Source organism: Carassius auratus, chromosome 34 (genome assembly GCF_003368295.1).
Source record: "Carassius auratus strain Wakin chromosome 34, ASM336829v1, whole genome shotgun sequence".
Classification (NCBI taxonomy): domain Eukaryota; kingdom Metazoa; phylum Chordata; class Actinopteri; order Cypriniformes; family Cyprinidae; genus Carassius; species Carassius auratus.
In genome coordinates this window covers 9616736-9636584 of record NC_039276.1, presented here as the reverse complement: position 1 = coordinate 9636584, position 19849 = coordinate 9616736, and the positions used below count along the sequence as shown (strand labels likewise).

General features: G+C 37.6%; 1 protein-coding gene across 1 annotated transcript in view; it reads right to left on the bottom strand.

Moving 5' to 3' along the window:
* Positions 1-15270: 15270 nt before the first annotated feature.
* The window catches only part of mao (monoamine oxidase), a 28961-nt gene continuing 24382 nt past the window's right edge, over positions 15271-19849 (bottom strand). Inside the window, exons 7-15 of the mRNA XM_026217836.1 lie at positions 19181-19330; positions 17513-17672; positions 16867-16963; positions 16705-16758; positions 16557-16614; positions 16370-16467; positions 16173-16284; positions 15811-15873; positions 15271-15687 (exon numbers count right to left, since the gene is read on the bottom strand). Coding sequence (XP_026073621.1) covers positions 15532-15687; positions 15811-15873; positions 16173-16284; positions 16370-16467; positions 16557-16614; positions 16705-16758; positions 16867-16963; positions 17513-17672; positions 19181-19330 — 948 coding nt within the window. The 3' untranslated portion in view covers positions 15271-15531. The remainder of the gene's footprint in view (positions 15688-15810; positions 15874-16172; positions 16285-16369; positions 16468-16556; positions 16615-16704; positions 16759-16866; positions 16964-17512; positions 17673-19180; positions 19331-19849) is intronic.

The following is a 19849-nucleotide window of genomic DNA, read 5'->3' as shown; positions in this document are numbered from 1 at the left end:
ATGTATAGAGAATGTCCAATGGTTTCCAAGAGTCTGATATTACCTTTAAAATCACAGATTCAAACTCAGATTTCAACCTAGAAATGATCAGAATGCTTAAGGGTTTTGAAAATGTAAAAACGAGAAGTTTTAAAATGGGTAAATAAAATATATCATATTCTGAATATTTTATGTTACTGATTAAATAAGTTGTGACACTGATCTTGTGAGAGAGAGTGAGAACATCTATTGTTATTACAAAGACAGATTCATTGCTATTGAGAATTCAATGTCATTCTCTCGTGCTTTGATATATGTACTGCATGACTTTTTATCATTTCTTTTTTTGACAAGGAAAAAGCCATATCAAAGTGTTTGCATTTAAAGACAATATGGCAACATTTGCTTCCTTATTCCATGAAACAACCTAACAAGTTCACTTTGTCATCTAAATATCGCAAACATTTTAAAACCAAGTGAGCGGTGTGACAGATGGTGCTGTGGAACATTATCACACAGTACCTCAGCACCTTACCCATGAGATCTTATTTCAGTAACAACTCGCCTGTTATAACCAAGAAAGCTGTCGAAAATGCAAAGGGGCTTTGTCTGCTGAAGAAGAAAAAAGTTATGCATCACTTTATTTACTCTGGATGCATGGCACTGGTAAATATGGGGGGCACATACTTTTTACCACAGTGTATATATTTGTTAATGTTTGTCTTGAAATGTTTTTGTTCTATTTGTGGAGTGAATTAATGAAAAAGACGTGGTTGCAGGATGTAGAGACAAACAAACAGAAGACCATATTACACATGCTGTAAAAGGTCTTAAAGTACAAGCAGGAAAAGGAGAATATTTCTGTATTTCAACATAATATGTAATCTGCATGATGAATCAAGCATACTTCTACTCTACAACGATTCCACTTTAGAAATTTAGCTGACTTTATATTGGCCTGATATTTACAGTTGCAATTTAATATTGAGGTTGTTGTTTATTAGTTTGTCTCTGTTTCAGAAACACAAGAATGTACAAATAACATACAATTGCACTTTCATTAAAATAAATAAATAAAACGAATTAACAATCATCCAGGAAAAACTAAATGTGTGAAGCTGAAGAGTCCTCTGGGATAAATTCAGCTCACAGCATTCGTTGAGCTGTAGGTGAGAAAGGAGAGAGGGGTGTATCACCCATTCATTTTCATAAAGCTAGTTATAGATTGAGAGTAAACATTTAGCATGAAATTACTTTAACAGTTTATTGTTCTTTACCTTAATTATGTAAAAAACCTTAAGAAGAAAACCTTTCATAAAATCTTTTGAAAAACTCTTTAAAAATCTAAAGGAAATGTTTTAAAGCCTTAAAACACAAGACCTTTAGATGTTTGTTTTATAATATTTTATAAGTGTGCTCAAATTTCTGAAAAAAAAAAAACGTGTGAACAATTCTATTTGAGCACAATTCCAACAACATTCACCAAAAATCTTTATTGAAATACACTGGACTTTGTCCACATAAATTTGAAGAACAAGTATAAATGTGAAATTCATAGTTATGACCACTTAGAAGGGCTGTGGAATAGTTGATTTAGATTTAGACCACTTCACCGCTTCTTGGCTCTTGGAACTTTTTTGGCAGATTGGAACCAAAGTCTGCAGGATGATGGCCCACCAGGAGCAAGATTGGACACCCCTGCAGTAGGTTATTGCTAATATTGTAGTAGTGTTTGTCTTGCATCTCGACTGTTTGTGGACTAGCAGAAGATTTAAGATAAATATACAGTTGTAAACATTACAAACATATGTCTGTGTCACAAATAGTGTGGGGTGATTTACAAACTAGTTACATTTACAACTGGCGTAAGCATCATATGGAAAAGTCCTGAAAACAAAAAACAAAATAAACAAGTATGTCTAGTTATTTCTATGGATCATGCAGATTTTTTGCATAACAAAATGCAAGGTGACAAAAGATCACTTGTATTCTGACTCTCTTTGTCATTTTAACTGCATTGCTGGGTCTGACAGAACTGACTTTAGATAGATCATGCAGAATGTAAATACAAAATGTCAAGAGTTTTCCATTGTGTGGGGTGAAAGGACATTTCCAGCACTAGTCTGGTGATTGTGTGCAGAAATGTCAGAGCTCAGAACAGTCAGGCCAATGACATGGCCTTTAGAACAGGCATAGAGAGATTGATTCCACTCTTCCTGTTCTGTCCACAGCCTATGCCGCCAGTCCCAACCAGTTTTCTTTTCTTTGCCCTTTTTAAGAGGAAGATGTTGGTAAAAAGATACCATAATGGAACAAAAAAGAAGGCAAGAGGGATAGAAATGGGGGAAAGAGAGGAGAGCAGTTTCCATAGCAACTCAGAGAGCAGTTGAATAGGAGAACGGTGCGGGCAGTCAGCCAACAGAAAGATTCAACTCAAACTGAATTGCTGCTCCTGCAATTCAGCCTAATTTGAAGAAGTCTCAATTAAATACAAATATGATGTTTTGGGAAACTCACAGTTGATGAACAGCTGGGATAGTATTTGCTCCTTCACACATACAGCACCATAAATATCCCATTATACCTGCATATCATTTAAGTCAAAGGATGAGTAAATGAATATGCAGTATTCATGACGCAGTAAGCAATAATCCCAGATATCCCAATGCTTCTGCTGAGATTCTGAAAACAGCAGACACTTTTCCCATCCCATCATGCCGCAGGAGCTAAAGAGCTGTCAGATTCCAAAAGTTAAAAACTGCACACCTTTAAACCTAAAGAAAACAGTACATCAATGGTTAAGAAGTATATCTTCCTCAAATGTTATTTGAGATTCTGGATATACAGTTTATTTACAACAAATGTGAGAACCAATAGACCTTTAGTGTCAGTACATCAATGGTGTGAAACATCTTAACAAGTGCCAGTCTGAATATCAGCAAAAGTGAACTGCTTAGTTTAAAAATGATTACATTTACAAGCTAATTCAGTTAGTAAAGGTGGTTTTCTCCTTTTCTCTTAGGTTTTAACATTTAGGACATTTAATTAAATATCACTGAGACATAATACTCATTCATTGACAGTGAAGCCGTGAACATGGCTGACAGATGAATAGTTCAGCAAACCATTCCTCTCCTGTCTGGATAGACCTTGTCACAGTAAATAGCATCATGAGTCAAAGCCGATGACTTAAGACACTAAGAACCACACAGGGATGTGTTTAGAGCTCTGAATTGTCTTCAAACATCAGATCCACACTCATGCATTTCACACCTGCTACTTTAATAAACTGTAGCACAATGGCATCAGCAAAAACATTTATACTTATACATCCCATTCTAAAGCTTACTGCAAACACTGAAGATAGCTGTAGACAGGTGCAATGTGTCTTCTTAATTGTAATTTCCTGCAGCAGGAATGTTTTATTAGTTAGTAAATATATTTAAGTTGGGGAGATGAATTGTATAAGGTAGAAATTTTACAGTTCTATTGTTTACCCATAGTTGTAAGCATAAGTTAGACTGATTACCATAATGCAAATACCAATTATCAAGGCAGGACAGGAGTTTTTGTTAAGGAACTTTTATACTATTTTCTGTATAGAAAAGATGGTATAGATGGTATATCATCCTTTTAAAGTTATCTAGTTACTTTAATACAAAACAAATGTAAATAATAACCAAATCGTCAGGAGATGGGGGCTCGTCCGGGATATATACGCAGCTAGACTGAAGCTTTTTAAAATATTACAATCCAATTATATCAATTTAAATTATAATACTAAACAAAACCATATTTTCTAAGAAATGAATTAGTCCTCTGCATTTTACCCATCGAAGTGCACACACACAGCAGTGAGTGAACACAAACACACCGTGGACACACACTTGGAGCATAATTTCTGGCTCAAGATTAAACAGACAGGGAATGTTACGTAAGAGTAAAAATCAGTAAATCTTACTTAGTTGTTTTTTTATTATTCATTAGAATGTACTGTGCTAACAAACCATTTCACTAGAATGAATCAGACTGTCCAGAACTATACCGTATGAGAGATGGCCATTTAGGTTGGACAAAATTGATTGCTTTTATAGTTCAGTAAACAAGGCAATTTTAGGTAACATACATTTCAGGCACAATATTCTGCATGTTTTATTCCAATATCCAAACGAAGCTGAAGCAGGAACAACCGCTGTGTATCCGAGGATCACACAGAAGTGATGTTTCATTCCTGAAAGATTCAGTGTTTGTAAAAAAATCGGTTGAATAGATGGTTAACTGATTCGCTCTTTAATTGCAGCCACTTACCGCCAACTTAATGGCGAATCCATGTATCTCACAATAAGAGTCACTTAAAACAGAGCAAGAAAAAAAAAATAGCCTATTATTTATTATAGGGTTAAAAAGTAACCCAGAGTCCCATGGGCATTCAAAAATATTTCTTTATAACTAGACTACTTGTGTCTTTTTGTGTCTACTTCAAATGGTAATTTTATATGAATATCCACTTACAGCTATGAACCTCAGATATCTGAATGCAGATCAAGAGAACAGTTGGTGAGCTGCAGAGATTTCCTCTAGCTGCTGAGCTGTGACTGAACTCAAGATTCAGAACCCAGCATGAAGACACCAACTGTTCTGGAACTGTGTGAAATGCAGAGCTGTTGTCGACAATCTTTTGGCTTTAATTCATGACATTATAAAACTGCTCTTCTTGGTCTGGGTTTTACAGCTTTGGTATTCATAATGGTTACCTTCACCTTAGTGACAATAGCATGGGAAGAAAACTAAATTAAGTCTTTAATATTACACACTCTATAGTCCTTTAAAACAGTATATAAATTTCCTCATATACCTCCCACATCTGTTTGGATCATACTAATTTAACAGTTTACACACACTTTTCCTCATAAGCCTGGTTTTCTGTGATAAGCTGATGGGTGAGGGAGGCTGTTCATGTGGGAGAAAGATTTAATAACATGTCTGTGATTACATTTTTGAGGCAATTAGTATATGTTCTGAATCTAAACTTCCATCAGAAGCAAACTGTGATTAGCTTTCCAGCTATAGGTGTCAAACATTTACCCATTTGTCCTACTAAATACAAGACAGTTGTAATCATGTTCTCTGTCACTTCTGGGAATGATTTACAATCCTAATATGTTAACATGAAATGAAATGCAGGCCTGGGTAATAGTGATTATTTCAACCTATGTAGGCCAACATAAATGCATTATGTTCAGTTAATTTCACTAGAACGCAGAAACCATGAGGATGTGTTTTCACTGCAGAATATTAAATAATATTAAAATAAATGAATGGTTATTGAAACTCTTGATTGTAACCATTTCTTAATGCAATGCATTACATTTTAATTGAAATAGGTAGACTATCCAATGAAATCACATTTTAAATTGTTAACATTTATTTGTCAGAAGCGTTATCAACATCATCATCCAACGCAGCATTTAACACTAGTACACAGATCTGTAGAACAAGTAGGTTACAGAATGAAATTGAATATGCAAACACTAGTGTCTGCTATTTGGAATAGTAGTGAAATTTTCACAAAGTCATGCTAAAAACATCCATAAGAGGCTAAGAGGCTAAGAGGCTAACTAGACAAAGTTATCATCTATAGCGATGGTTATTAATGAAAACTATCAGTAGTAACTATCAGTAACTACTAATAAAATGATCCACCCCAACCCTATTGTAATGTATCAACCAATTTTGTTCAAATAAATATGGTACAATTTAACAATGTTTATCCCTCAAAAACAGAGAAAGAAATCTTTCACAAACATCTACTGTACATGTCTGTTTCTTTTAAAGTGTTTAGTGTTATTCATTACAGGGATGTGGTCTTTCTGCTGGACAGGGGTGTCCTCTTGCCTGAGGCAGGCTTATGTCTGATAGCATATCAAGTGGTTTTGCTGCAGGTTCTTCAGTTGGGGACCACCGCTCACTGACATTTTGCCGTTAACCTAGAACGTCTCCTGGTGTTGGGGCAGTGAACAAGGCCGTCTCCCTGACACCCACTGCAGCAAAACCTAATTAGATGTTACTCCCCAAGCTGTGTCTCGTCATTTCAGCCAGAGCCAGTGGCTTGCTTTCTCCGCTTCCTCAGAGAGCTCTTTGGTGGATCTGCTCAGCGTGGCTCCCGTAGTCCCAGTTCCTTGAGCATGCATGATATTGATTCGCCCACAAAGCCTCTGGCTCCCACTTCCACCGGATACAGCCTCACACTCCATCCACTTTCTCTGCACTCCGCGACCAAGTCTGCATACTTCACCTTCTTTCTCCCGTTGGCAGCTTCCAGTCACTCCTCCCATGGCACTGTCAGTTCGATCAGTATCACTGACTTCACAGCTGCAGACCACAGCACCACTTCTGGTCTTAATGTGGTGCTGCAAATCTCCTTTGAGAACTGGAGCTGCCTTTCCAGGTCTGAATGATGCATTGATCGTCCCATAGAGGTGACAGGATTGCTCTGTTCCAATCCATTGGTGGAGGTTTTTAGGGCTTGGGAGGTTGATGTATGTTGCCCTAATGAGGAAACTGAGCTGATTGCTCGGCTCACGACACCCTCCCAAGTTGTCGCCCCAGCTGCCCCTGTGCCACAGACCTTACTCTGAGCTCCTCCTGCTCAATCCTGGTGACCTCTGCAGCAACTAGGTCATCTTCTCCTTCCTACCTACCTTGGACAATACGATTGGTGGATCGCTCAATCCAAGGCCTGCCCGTCCTATCTGGACCATGCCCACAATTTGTTGATGTTGCAGTCTTCCCATCACCTTCTGCACCTCGATTTACTTCCAGTCTCAACTCTTGGCATTTGCATCAGCCACTGCCCTGTCAGAGGAATCCCTTAATTCCATCTCCAGCCTTACCTTCTCCTGCCTATAGCCCAAGGTGATGGATTTCAGGGGTAGCTGGAGTGAATTCCATCCATACAGACCAGCAGCTGAGAAGCACGGTGGTAGGCCGAGCCATTTGCGGATGAAAGAGTTTGCTCTTGCCACAGCTTCAGAGACCACATCGCCCTAGAGTACAAGGTAAAGTGATAACACCACACCTTGTATTTCCAGGTAGCTGGTTTGCGTCAATCTTAGACAGGCCTTCTGACAGCTGCTGAAGGATGATTTTCCCCATATCCTTGTCTGAGAGACCAGATGTATAAAATCTTCCCAGGCTTTGGATGGGCTGATCCACGATGTGGGGGATATGATCCCCGCTGATGGTGAAGGTGACTCTGTCATTTCTCTTCCCCTTTCGCAATGAGAAGCTCCTTGACTTCTATAGCTTGAACTTCATTCTGGCCAAGGTGATAAGCTTATCCAACCTCTTAAGTGGCCTGGTTGTACATGGGACAGTTCGTAGCAGGCAGGTAATGGCGTCCATATAGCTCCTTAGGGGCGGGAGCCTCTGACCTACAGGCAGCCAGACCCCATGTCCTGGTAGTAGTTCATGATCATGTATATAATGAGCTGTATTTGTAGGGGTTATAATAGAACAATTCTTAACCCCACCCCAGACCGCAATCATTTTCAAACCCTGGTAACAGCCATGCACATACATTATATTTTGTACTTCACCATGCTTGTTATGTTTTGCCCTGTGGAACCTGTGGAATTTGTCAAGTAACATACGATTTTAACGTCTACAATCAGTCCTCATCAATGTTTGATGTAATCTGCATGAATCACGATACTTTGGTCCAGTGTTTTTTTTTTGGTTTGTTTAACAAACGCAGTAGGAATAGAAATCAAGGGCCCGAGTCGAGAAAATATAATTAGGAGGAAAACGAATTAAGTTAAACTGAAATATAGGTTTACACATTTGATCCTTTTCATGCAAACACTCTAAATAAAGTTTTTTTTTCTTTTTTAATCCCACTGACGTTTACAAGTCAGATATCTCCAGAAATCAAGATATGGGACCGTTCTTGTTTTTTATCTCTTATACAAATTAAACATGCTAAACCCAGAATGGAGATCACAGCTGGACTTGAGAGAGATATCCTACATGGCCTCCTTGAAAATCAATTTCATTTGTCCTTGTGCACTGTTTTTTTTTTTTTATAAAATCACTAGAACTGCTGTCTCAGCAGTATTTTAATCCCCAATGTGATTTTTTTTAAAACCATCATGCTATTGATTGCTCTGCAAATATTACTCAAATATTACTCCCCACTCTAAAATCCAGGCTGTTAGACTATGTAATCTCATATTGCTCTGACATTGTCAGCATGTTCAGCTGGTGAACTTTAAGCAGGCATGCTTTTATTCACTCTTGTTCTCTGCTGGATTTATATCATTTGCTTTATCTACTGAGTTCAGAGTCAAAGTTTGAAAGCTCAGTGCTCTATTTACCAAAGGAATATTTGTAAGAATATTTCACCTGTCGTCAAATAGATGCAAACCAACAAAAGTCACAGTTGCCAGAGGAGCTATACCATAGTAACTCTGCTCACATGCTTTCCATAGATCCTTTTCACATTTTTGCATTTGGAACAGCAAGTAATGTCAGTATATAGGATATCACAGCAAGTATAAGACAAACTGAGTAACACAATAATATAACAAATAAGACAAACCTCAAAAGATTACCTTGTGAAATTTGTATTTACATTTACATGTAATCAACCATAATGCATTTAAAATTGCTTTTAAAAAGCCAAATCCATTTCTCTGAAGTCACTATATAATTTGTACCCTAACAGCACACCTAAAAAATGAGAAACCTGGCCTGTTCAAAAAAGGGAAAATACATTTTCTTTTGGCATGCTGGCAATGAACGTCTCTCTGTAATATCGATGCATTGTACTCTTCTGTTTGTCCTTTGACATAGAAACCCATCAAGAGAAAACCAATTATCCACCCACTGTTGCTAATGACTGAAAAGTAAATGAGACAGTCTGACACATAACTCATCCTGATTGATGTTGATGATCAGGAGGGTCTCACCTGCTGCTAGATCTAATTCAGGCTAAAAACATCAAACTAATGGAGCGGGACGCAATTGCTTCTAAATGAAAAGCAGAGCAGCAACAGGCCATTCACATTAGAAGTCAAAAGACGTGAATGTGTTTATTAAGACAATCTTTTATGCCTAATGATATGCATTTATACATTGTTATATTTACATGGTTCTCCCGTTTCCAGCAGTGGATGGATGTTGTTTTAAGAAGGCTTTTCACCACTCTTCGCTTTCATTTTCAATGTTCAGCCTTCACTATTCTGCTTTATTGTTTGCTTGAGATTGTTATTGTCCTCATGAGCATTTATGTTCCTCCAGCTTCCTTTTTTTATTATTACTTCTGTTTCTTTGTGAATCTGCATTGTTCAGACCAATCCATTCCCTGGGGCAATGTCACAATTTGGTAGTTTAGATTCATCCACTCTATTTCAGCAATGTTCTTTTTTTTCAGGAGGCTTGACCCTTTGTGAGTATTCTGTTTGATGCTGCAGTGTTTTGGTTCATCATGTAAATATCCCTGGAATGGTTTTACAGAGAGTGCAGATCAAACTTCATTTTACTCTCTTTCCTGAGGGAGTACAGCGCATTTACAATTAGATTTGTTCTCTGGATGTATTTTGCTTTCCTCTGGGCTGTTTTCAAAGAGCCTTTACCCGCTGATGAAAAACAATCTGATGTTTCTTCTGAGAGGAGCATTTTGCATGAAATTGGTAATGTTGTCAGAATGCAGTGGACAGAATGATGTGGTCTGGCGTCACCTGTCCAGTCCTGACTGGATCTTGAATTTTATACTTTTAATGACTTATTAAGAAACAAATTATCAATGTTTTGTTTCATGGGTGTAGAATGACTGGGTTTAGGCTACGTCTAAATTAATCCAGATACATTTGAATATAACATTTTCTGTTATATTAGCATTGTAGCTCGCTTGATTTTAACTCCACATCAAGAAATTGATCGCAGATGGCACTGAGGTGCAGATGTGACACACTAGCAGCCTAAATAGTTCTTATGCACATGAGAAAGTGTTCTCTTAAAACCTGGGGGGGGGGGCATGCTTCAATCAAATGCATTCAAATAATGAAAGCTATTTAGAGCTTATTAGCCATTGTGCATTCTGTCGTGCATAGATGATTACTACTAAATATGAGAATTCACAGATGATACTATTCTATTATGTGCACAAATGCAAAATGGTTGAAACTGCATTAACTAGCTACATTATATTTATTCGTTTGAAACAACTCTTTTGTGAATGCTTGGTACTATGGTCAGGTCACTAATGGCATGCTGGTATGACAGACTCTGGCAACATCTCTATTCATATAGTGGCAGACTCGGGATAGCAGTCCAGGGAAGAAGTGAGGATCCCCCTGCAGCTGCTGGCCAAAGTTCAGCTGTTTGCCTTCACACTGCGCTTGTGATTATCTTCTCACTGCTGCTGTATTCACACTTCTCTATCTATCTTGTCACTTCTAATCTCTCCCTCACTGCTCTCATCTGTCATTGAGCCGCTTAAGACTTGCTCAAACATATGTGTAATGGACACACACTGAAAGGCTGCCCCAGTTTTCACTTGCGGACATGTTCAAAGCTAGAAGCTAGTGCATGTAATTTGTAAATAACCCATAACATTCGTTTAAAAAATAAAACCAGAAATCATTTAAAAAAAAATAATAATTAAATGATCAGGTACCTACCTTGTTCTATAGCTACTTTTGACACATTTCAGTCTAAGGTGGAAGCTCAGTTTGTCTGTGACACTGCTGACCCTTTCCCCAGTTGGTTCGTGCAGTGCTTGTGCTTCTGTTTTCTTTATTATAGACCTCATCTTCTCATTACAGGCCAAATTATTAGCAGGTCCCATTTTACCTCCTTTGTTTGCCTCTTTCATTCAGAATCACTCTGGAGACACTGAATTTGAATAGACGTCATCATTAGCCCGACAATAAAATGGTTTAAAAATGGTTTAAAATGGTTTACTGGTGCTCGTATTTGTAGAACATCCTTTCTAAATAAGATGTCTTCATCTGGCTATTTTTATAATTTCCCACAATCCTGAATAGCCATAATAGTCATGAGCCGAAGGGGTTGCAGGCTCTTTGATAGAATTATATAGTGCCTCCTAGCTTATTCCTCAATACATTGACGCAGGACAGTTTAACATGAACGACAAATTCTTATAAGGACCCCTGGTCATCTCTAAAGGGTGTCTTCAGGGATATTTTCTTACTCCTTTCATGTGTGATTTGCTCCTGTTCTTCTCTCTCCTCTCTGGAGGAGAGTCTTATCCAGTGCTTAATCATACAAATTTATTCGTGTTTTCCCCCTCTGCACTTCAGCTCATTTTCAGCATTCAGAACTTCAAAGTATCATTAGACGATATAATATCCCAGCATCCCTTATCTCTATACAACACTGATGCTTCTTTTGAACTTAAAGCTGGGAAGTGTCTAGGGTGTGACGACGAAGCGATAACATTTGCCAGATTGATTTCTGCCAATATTTTCATAGGTTTCCTATAAATGTCCATTCATAATCTGCATTTACCTTGCCGAGACGAGACAAAGGACACACTCAGGTTGATTGACGGCACATGCTCAGTAAAGTTCTGGGAACACAAGGAACACAACAAATGCGATCATTTTATTCTGAAGTACTTTCAACAACATTCATAATATTAAAGAGACAGAAAACCAGATAGATAGATAGATAGATAGATAGATAAATATTTTAAGTTATAACTGTGGTACATTGGCACCCTCTAATGGTCAAAACAAGTGGTGAACGTCTTAAAATATATTTCTCTCTCACTCCGTCTCTGTGGCAAGGTTTGTAGATAAGGCAAAATAAATAAACCCCATTAAACCATTTATATAAACTTTGAAAGCCTTTATATTCGTCTAAAAATTACAATTCAATTAATTTTTTTTATTTTCTAACTTTTAATTTGTATTTTTTTAAATTACATTTTAATATCAACATAATAATATACTATGGAATTATAGTATCGTTATACTCAGATTTTTTGTTTTCAAAAACAAAAACTTTTTTTGTCACACACACGTTTGTTTTTGTGAAAAGTGGGGACATCCCATAGGCGTAATGGTTTTTATACTGTACAAACTGTATATTCTATGGCCCTAGACCTAAACCTAACCCTCACAGGAAACTGACCAGCTTAAACCAGCTGCCATGCTTCAAAACATACATAACCAGCATATGCTGTTTTTTCAAAAAGGAAATCAGTGGCTGAGGCAGTTCATGTCCTGCTGCGTTGAAATGAGCTCATCTCTGCTGGAAGAGCATCAACTGTTTTCTTCCCTGAAGGAGGACATCACGCCAATCAAGACGCTTGTGACTTTAAAGGCAAATAATTAAGATGAGAATGTTGCATACACTGATAACAAAAGAAAGGCATATGCAGGGTCTGGTGGTAAATAATACACTTTTATTATCAGCTTAGTCGTAGAATTTGTACAAAGAGATCAAATAATGCAATTACAAGACTAGACCATTGGACATTTTGATACGCACACAAAATCAGACAAAAGGGCCTGATCGTAGTAGGGCAGCTATGCAAACTTGAGCAGACGATGACAGCTCGAGCAAACAGGGCCATGTTATGTGGTTTCGGAAAAGCATTAGCAGCACACACACACACAGAGAGCCACAATTCACTAGCATACCAGGTGGAGGAGTTAGAGCAAATACAACATGTCAGGACAAAAGTGTCACCACATCATTCAGTTCACAGTGGACCAGACTCTAACCAAGATGTAGATCACAGATAGAAAGCTTTCTTATCAAACATTGTAGTCAACAGTCAGGAGTGGCTTTGCCTCTGATTCTGTCAGTCCTGGATCATCAGTGGCTTCTTCAGGAAGCAGTTGTAAAAGCTTTTCATTGTATGCTGAATACTAGAGAATACTAGAGCAGTGAGTTTTTAATGTTGCTTGAATCCAGATTTATCAGCCAAAGAGAGATTTTAGAAAGCATCACCTAAAGGAGTATAGTGACTGACCCAGGGACAATGTTCAAAACTGGAGGAGCTCATCAGCACAGAGGCACTTGAGAAATGAGGAATACTACATCAGATAAAGGCACCACGAACAACAGTTACAACAGATCTTTGGAACAACAAAATTTACACACTTCAGGTTTATACACTTAATGCATTTTTTTTTAATCTGTCTGTCTAGGGCTACATCACCTTCTTTTGAATTAATTGTAATTTTAGACAATGTATATTATATATAGAGAGAGAGAGAGAGAGAGAGAGATTTAACTACTTGCTGTTCTTTTGCTAATACAGCAATTATCAATTTTATATATATATATATATATATATATATATATATATATATATATATATATATATATATATATATTAGGGGTGTAACGATACGCGTATTCGTATTGAACCGTTCGGTACGACGCTTTCGGTTCGGTACGCGGTACGCATTATGTATACCGAACGGTTCGTTGGAGTAATTAATTATATTTGAAAAAAAAAAAAAAGAGAGAGAAAGAAATATAATGATATGCGTTCAACAAGGTAGCCCAATAACCCAAACAACGTAACAGGCAACGCCCCTGACACTCCCGAAGAAGAAAAAAAACACCATCTTATATGTTTATGTTAGGCTACTCAGCAGGCGCTCGCTCACTCAGTACACGCTGAAGGCTCGTAGCGAAATAGCCAATGCGTTTAACAGACTAGAAATGAGAAGATCCTCCAATAACCAACAGGTCTGGTGTTTGGGTGCACTTTGGATTCCCTTTAAGCTATAATGGTGATGGCAAGAGAGTGGTGGATAAAAAAACAACGGTATGTCGCATCTGCAACATGACACCAGCGGGAATACAAAAAAAAAAAAAAAAAAACCCAGCGGGAATATCTGGGATATATGCGTCAGTACTATCTGGGAAAAGACGAAAAAAAGGAGAAACATGCACGCAGCAAACTATCCCTGCAGCATTTAGACACTATAGCTTACAGGGAATCCAACCCAAACACCAGACCTGTTGGTTATTTTAGGATCTTATATTTCTGGTCTGTTAAATGCATTAGACATTTTGCAACAAGCCTTCAGCGCGTGCTGAGTGAGCGAGCGCCTTAGGGGCCGTTCACATATCGTGCCTAAAAACGCATGGAAAACGCTAAGCGCGTCTTTCTCCTCCTTTCCAAAGCGCTCGGGCAGAAGCGCTCATGAGGCGTCTGTCTTTGCTAAGCAACAATGACGTGCTCTCTCCATGAGACGCGGAAATTTCAGCGAAGGATAAATGGATTTGCAGCTCTAAAAATCGCTTGCAGTAGCTCTGCTACTGAATTTATTTCAAAATTGCAATCCATATACAACTATGATCAGCTGTTCCTTCATCTTGGCTGAGCTCTCAACGTTGTTACGGGAAAGGATGAAGTTGATTGGTTGGTTCTTGTCACATGACCCGCGGTGCGCTTGCGGCATTCTGAAAAGTTGAGATGTTTTTACATTTTGCTGTATCTAAAACGTACCGAACCGAACCGAACCGTGACATCAGTGTATCGTATCGAACCGAACCGTGAATTTTGTGAACCGTTACACCCCTAATATATATATATATATATATACTTTCCTCTATCTATCTATCTATCTATCTATCCGTCTGTCTGTCACAAGGCTGGTAGATGGTAAAAAAGAAAAAAAAACTATTATACCATTTAGATAGACTGGGAAAGCATTTATATTTGTCTACAAATTAGCATTTAATTTATAAATATTTTTTTTTCCTATTACCAGTAATAATTTACCATGAGATTAGAGGATTGTTAAACAATGCATGATTGAAAATGAATGCATGTCAAAAAACCTAATTCATATTTCAAGTAAACACTGGTCTTTAACGTGGAAAAATCTAATATGTTAAATTACATTCAAATGCTTTCAAATGATTTAATCATATAGTAGCTTTTAGAAATTACATTTAACACTGGGACAACCTTCAAATCAGATCTCTGTGTTATACTACCAGAAACATAAAGCCAGTCTGTACTAACTTTCATTTGTATGCTGAGAATGAATGCAAGAACAGCCTCTGCTTCTCTCATGAATGATATATTGAATTGTGCTGAAGATGAAGAGAAGATATCCTCGAAGTCTCTCCTGTAGAGTACAATAAAATGCAAGACTAAATGCTAATCTAATCTCTGTAATGTTACTTCAATATTTTGGAAGGTTAATTAACGAGTTCCTGAGAACAGCACCTGAAATTAGCAGAGGCAATCAATAAGACTGGTGGAAAACACACACATGCCATGAATGGTTGTGGAATGTCACACGTTCGGTTCATTTAATAAGGACAGTTTGTGAATTCTTTGACAGGGCAATTCCCATATTAACAATTACCAGCTACTCATTAAGCCATAACAATCACGTGGTTAATTTTTAACAATGTAATTGTGTGTAAAATCTCATCTAAGTAACTCGGGCCACATACCCAGATGGCATTATGACTGTGATTAGGTGACTGAACGTCACAATCACAAGGCCAGCTTGTAGAGAACAGGCTGTGAAAGTGGGAGGGGCTTTAGCTCTGTGGGAGGAGCCCCTTCTTGCAGGCAACCACTCCTGCTGCTGTGGCCAGAGCCAGGAAGGAGGACACGCCCATGAACTTGAGTAATCCCCCAACGGATGGCAGGTTTCTTTCCCAAAATGTGGTGACAAACGGCTGGGCCGGGATATCCTGAGGAAAAGTGTTCAGAGTAGAATTTGAATAAGATCCAAAACTAAAAATGCTTTTTTGATATTTTTGGATTCAATTAAAACGTTTCATAAAACAAAGTGCATTCAAAAGTGCAGTTCATACCAATGATTCAGGCTCTGGCTGCCAGATCTGACTCGCATGGAGTTTTCCCATTGCACACAAAATCTTTAAGAAAGAAGCATAGAGTATTTAGAGATTATTCAAAATCAGACATAAACTTCAATTAGCATTTCCATTTAAAGCATTTAGCAGTCGCTCCTATCCAGAACCAATGACAAAAAGTGCTTTCGTTTTATATACAAGATCGATAACAGGTGGCAAGGAAGTATATGTGTTAGTTTAGAAGAGCTTCCTGTAAATACATTACTATTTAAATGTCTTGGTTCAGTAAGATTTAAAAAAAAATGTATTTAATGCAATTATTAATTTAATTTAATATACATTACTATTGGCTAAGAACGCACTTCTCTACTTGCTCTCTCTCCAGCTTGCACGGCCCCCTCCATGTAACCGCTCCACTCTGTGGCTGTTTCAGTTCCTGCAAAGTACAGCCTGCCCACTGGCTCCCTCAACACCCTGAAACAGAGAGAAACGGTCACTTCTCATGTCAATGCATGCTGTAGTTTACCATCAGTAGACTAGCATGATGCAGTGCACTAACCTGCCATACTGTGTCATGACACCCGGGGGGAAGCAGGCAGTGTAGCAGCCACCAGAGTACTCCTCCTCACACCAGTTTTTCTCCTCGTAGTGCACAGGCTAAAGAAGATATAGCCATAAAAATGAAGCATGAAACGTTATAAAGAAATTATAAGACTAAAGGATGGCTTCTGGTCACATAGACTCACATGTAATGCTTCTTCTGTGCCCAGCACGCGAGCATAAATCTCACAGATCCTGCTCTTTCTGAAATGGTTTACACAATTCTGGTAAGAAAAAGCCTTACAGCACAGTCATAGTGGCATTTGACCAATATGAAAACAAAGAAATATCTACCTCTCCTCTTTCGTCAGGCCTGCTAATTTTCTGGATTTCCGTGCCAGGATGAAACTGTAAAGAGAAGGAGCCAGCTTACTGTCCTGTAACCTCAAACGTCTCATTTATTTTGTTTTGTAGTTCATGTTCATCCTACGATGGTAAGCTCATCGCTTCATTTACCCCATTATAGCAGGCACAGACCCATCAGGCTTAGTGTCGTCAAGAGTGAGACTAATAGGTGCTTCTTCCTCTTCGATCACCATGCTGCCACAGTATCCTGAAAAAAATTAAGCAGCACAGGTTAGCACAAAGACTGTGTAACCAGTGTTATTGTACTATTAATTGTATCGTTTTTTAATAATATTTAGATTTAGCTTTTATTTTTAAATGTTCAGTTTTGGTTTTAATTTAGCTTAGATTTTAATCATTTTTTTAAGCCTGGTAATACCAAGCACTGCTACACAGAAGTACAGAAGCGAACTGAAATTGAGCAGATGTACGAAGTCTGATGTAGTCAGGCTAGTCATTTTTATTCGTTTTTAAAATGTTTTGATTTATTTTAGCTTTAGTTTTAGTCATTTTAGCACATCAAACTATTTTATTTTAGTTGGTTGCCAATGCAACATTTCTCATTTTTTATTTAAGTTTGTTTTTCCAAATATTTCTATTTAATTTCAGCTTCATTTCAAATAACAAAACAGATTTTTTATCATTACAGTTAACAATAACAACACTGCATGCAGCCAATGCATCTTCAGTCCCAAGAAGTGTTTGTAACTGGCTTTCATGTGATTTGTGTAATAGTAAGTGGACAAGAAGTACAGACCCTTCTTCCTCCAGAAGTCCTCTTTGTAGTACACCATGCATTTGATGACTGAGCCCATGGGGACCCTATGAATGAGCTGGTTCCTCAGAGGGGGCAGTTCAGGGTTGAAATGGATCTTCAAGTTCAGCCCTGGTGGTATGGCAAGTATAACATATTTGGCCTACAAGAACAGAGAAAAATAAAAATGTTTGAATACATCTTTTCAGATAGTTAAGTGTTAAAAGGACTTTGTCCATTAACAACACATATAAAGCTCTTGTAAGAGATATTTTGGGAATGCCGCACATTGAAAGGGTTCTTCTATCTGATGGATTTTGCTGAAATCACACATGTCTCTGTTACCTTGTATATAACAACAAGAGTTTTACATTTCATTAATGGATTTACAGTACAGTACAAAACCTCTCAGAAATGTGGAACTCATAATTGCACACAACAATTTTGCTGAAAATGCAACTTTGCCATCACAGGAATAAATTTAATGTTCAAATAAATTACTACATGCAGCCTTGATCAGCATAAGAGATCTAATAAAATAAATAATAATAAAACATTTACAGACCCCACATTTTTGAACAGTAGTGTACAAATGTAAGGACATATTGTTCAATATAGTGGTTCCAGTCGCCCCCACTGTTCCTCCCTTGAGGGTTAAGCAGCTCTACAGCATCCTTTATTAAGCTTTCAGCACAGGAAAGAGGATGTGACCAGGACAGAGGGATGAAGAGCAGCTTACTGACAACAATCCACCACGCTTAGACACATACATGCTGATACATACTTCAAAGTGCTACATTTTTCCTTCAAATTAGCCGATTTAGCATGAAATGTAAAATACTGCTTACTCAGTGGTTACTTAACTCAAAAGCTAGCACACTAACATGCGCGTAATTTGAGGGGGGTTACGGGGGTCATGACCCCCCCAAAAATCAGATCCAACTAATATAACCCCCTCAATATCATAACATCATTCAGATTAAAATAATATGAAATATTCAGAATGAATACTTTTGTTCGTTTTCTTTATTAATTTCATTTGCCAGCAAGAAAGATAGTATCATATTTTAAATAATCTGTAATGTAAATTAGCATGTTACCTTTTACACAAGAAAATTATTCATATGCCGCGAGTTTAACCCCCCCAATGGTAGACCCAAAGTTACGCCCTTGCACACTACTATATGTAACACATAATCTTGAGTTGCTATAGCCAAAAAAACATTCTATGTGTCAAAATGATCGATTTTTCTTTTATGCCAAAAATCATTAGGATATTAAATAAACTTCAAGTTCCATGAAGATATTTTGTTAATTTCCTACCGTAAATATATCAAAACTTAATTTTTGATTAGTAATATTGATACAACTTCAAAGGTAATTTCCTCAGTATTCAAATTTTTTTTTTTTTTGCACCCTCAGATTCCAGATTTTCATATAGTTGTATTTCGGCCAAATATTGTCCTATGCCAACAAACCATACATCAATGGAAAGCTTATTTATGAGTTTACTCATGACTTGTTTTGTGGTAAAGGGTCACATATTACCATTTATGCTGAATTTTCAGCACCCATTACTCCAGTCTTCAGTGTCACATGATCATTCTAATTTGCTGATTTGGTGCTCAAGAAATAATATAATATAATATATGCTGTATATATAATTCTCACCTTGTATATCTCCTCATTAACTGTCCTGACCTCCACGAGGTCTCCAGTCTGGTCAATGCTGTAGACAGCTCTGTCCAGCTTCACACGGTCACCCAGCTCTCTCGCCATCGCCTCACTGATTTGATTGGCACCTCCGGCAAACTTGCGCTCCTGTCATATGATGCATAGATCTTGTATGTAATAAATATGATCAGTTTAATAGTCACATACATAAACATTCACATTTCAACAAGGACTGAAAATCTTTAATCCACCAATAGGTGTCTCTGTCTCTCAAAGACAGAATTATGATAGAGTTGTATAATTCTGCCCACCATGCGCATACCTTATCAGACAAGTTCAGAATATAAAACTGGTTAAAGAACAGAAACAGGCAGATCATAACTGTTTACTGACAATGTCATTCCATAGTGAGTAAAAGATAAAAGAAGTGACATTTTAGCAAACAAACTGTTATTTGCTTTATTTGTGTTCTATCTAGAAGGCTCCTGAGATAAATATGACCCAGATACAGTGGCCACTATTTTGGTACGTTACATAATCAGTTCATTGTCACAGGAATGAATGGGTATGACACAAGGTTGTCTCTTTGAATATTTGTTTTAAGTGTTTTTTTTACTCTATGAAATCCTCTTTCTTTAATCATAACAGCAAAACATTTCTCTTTCT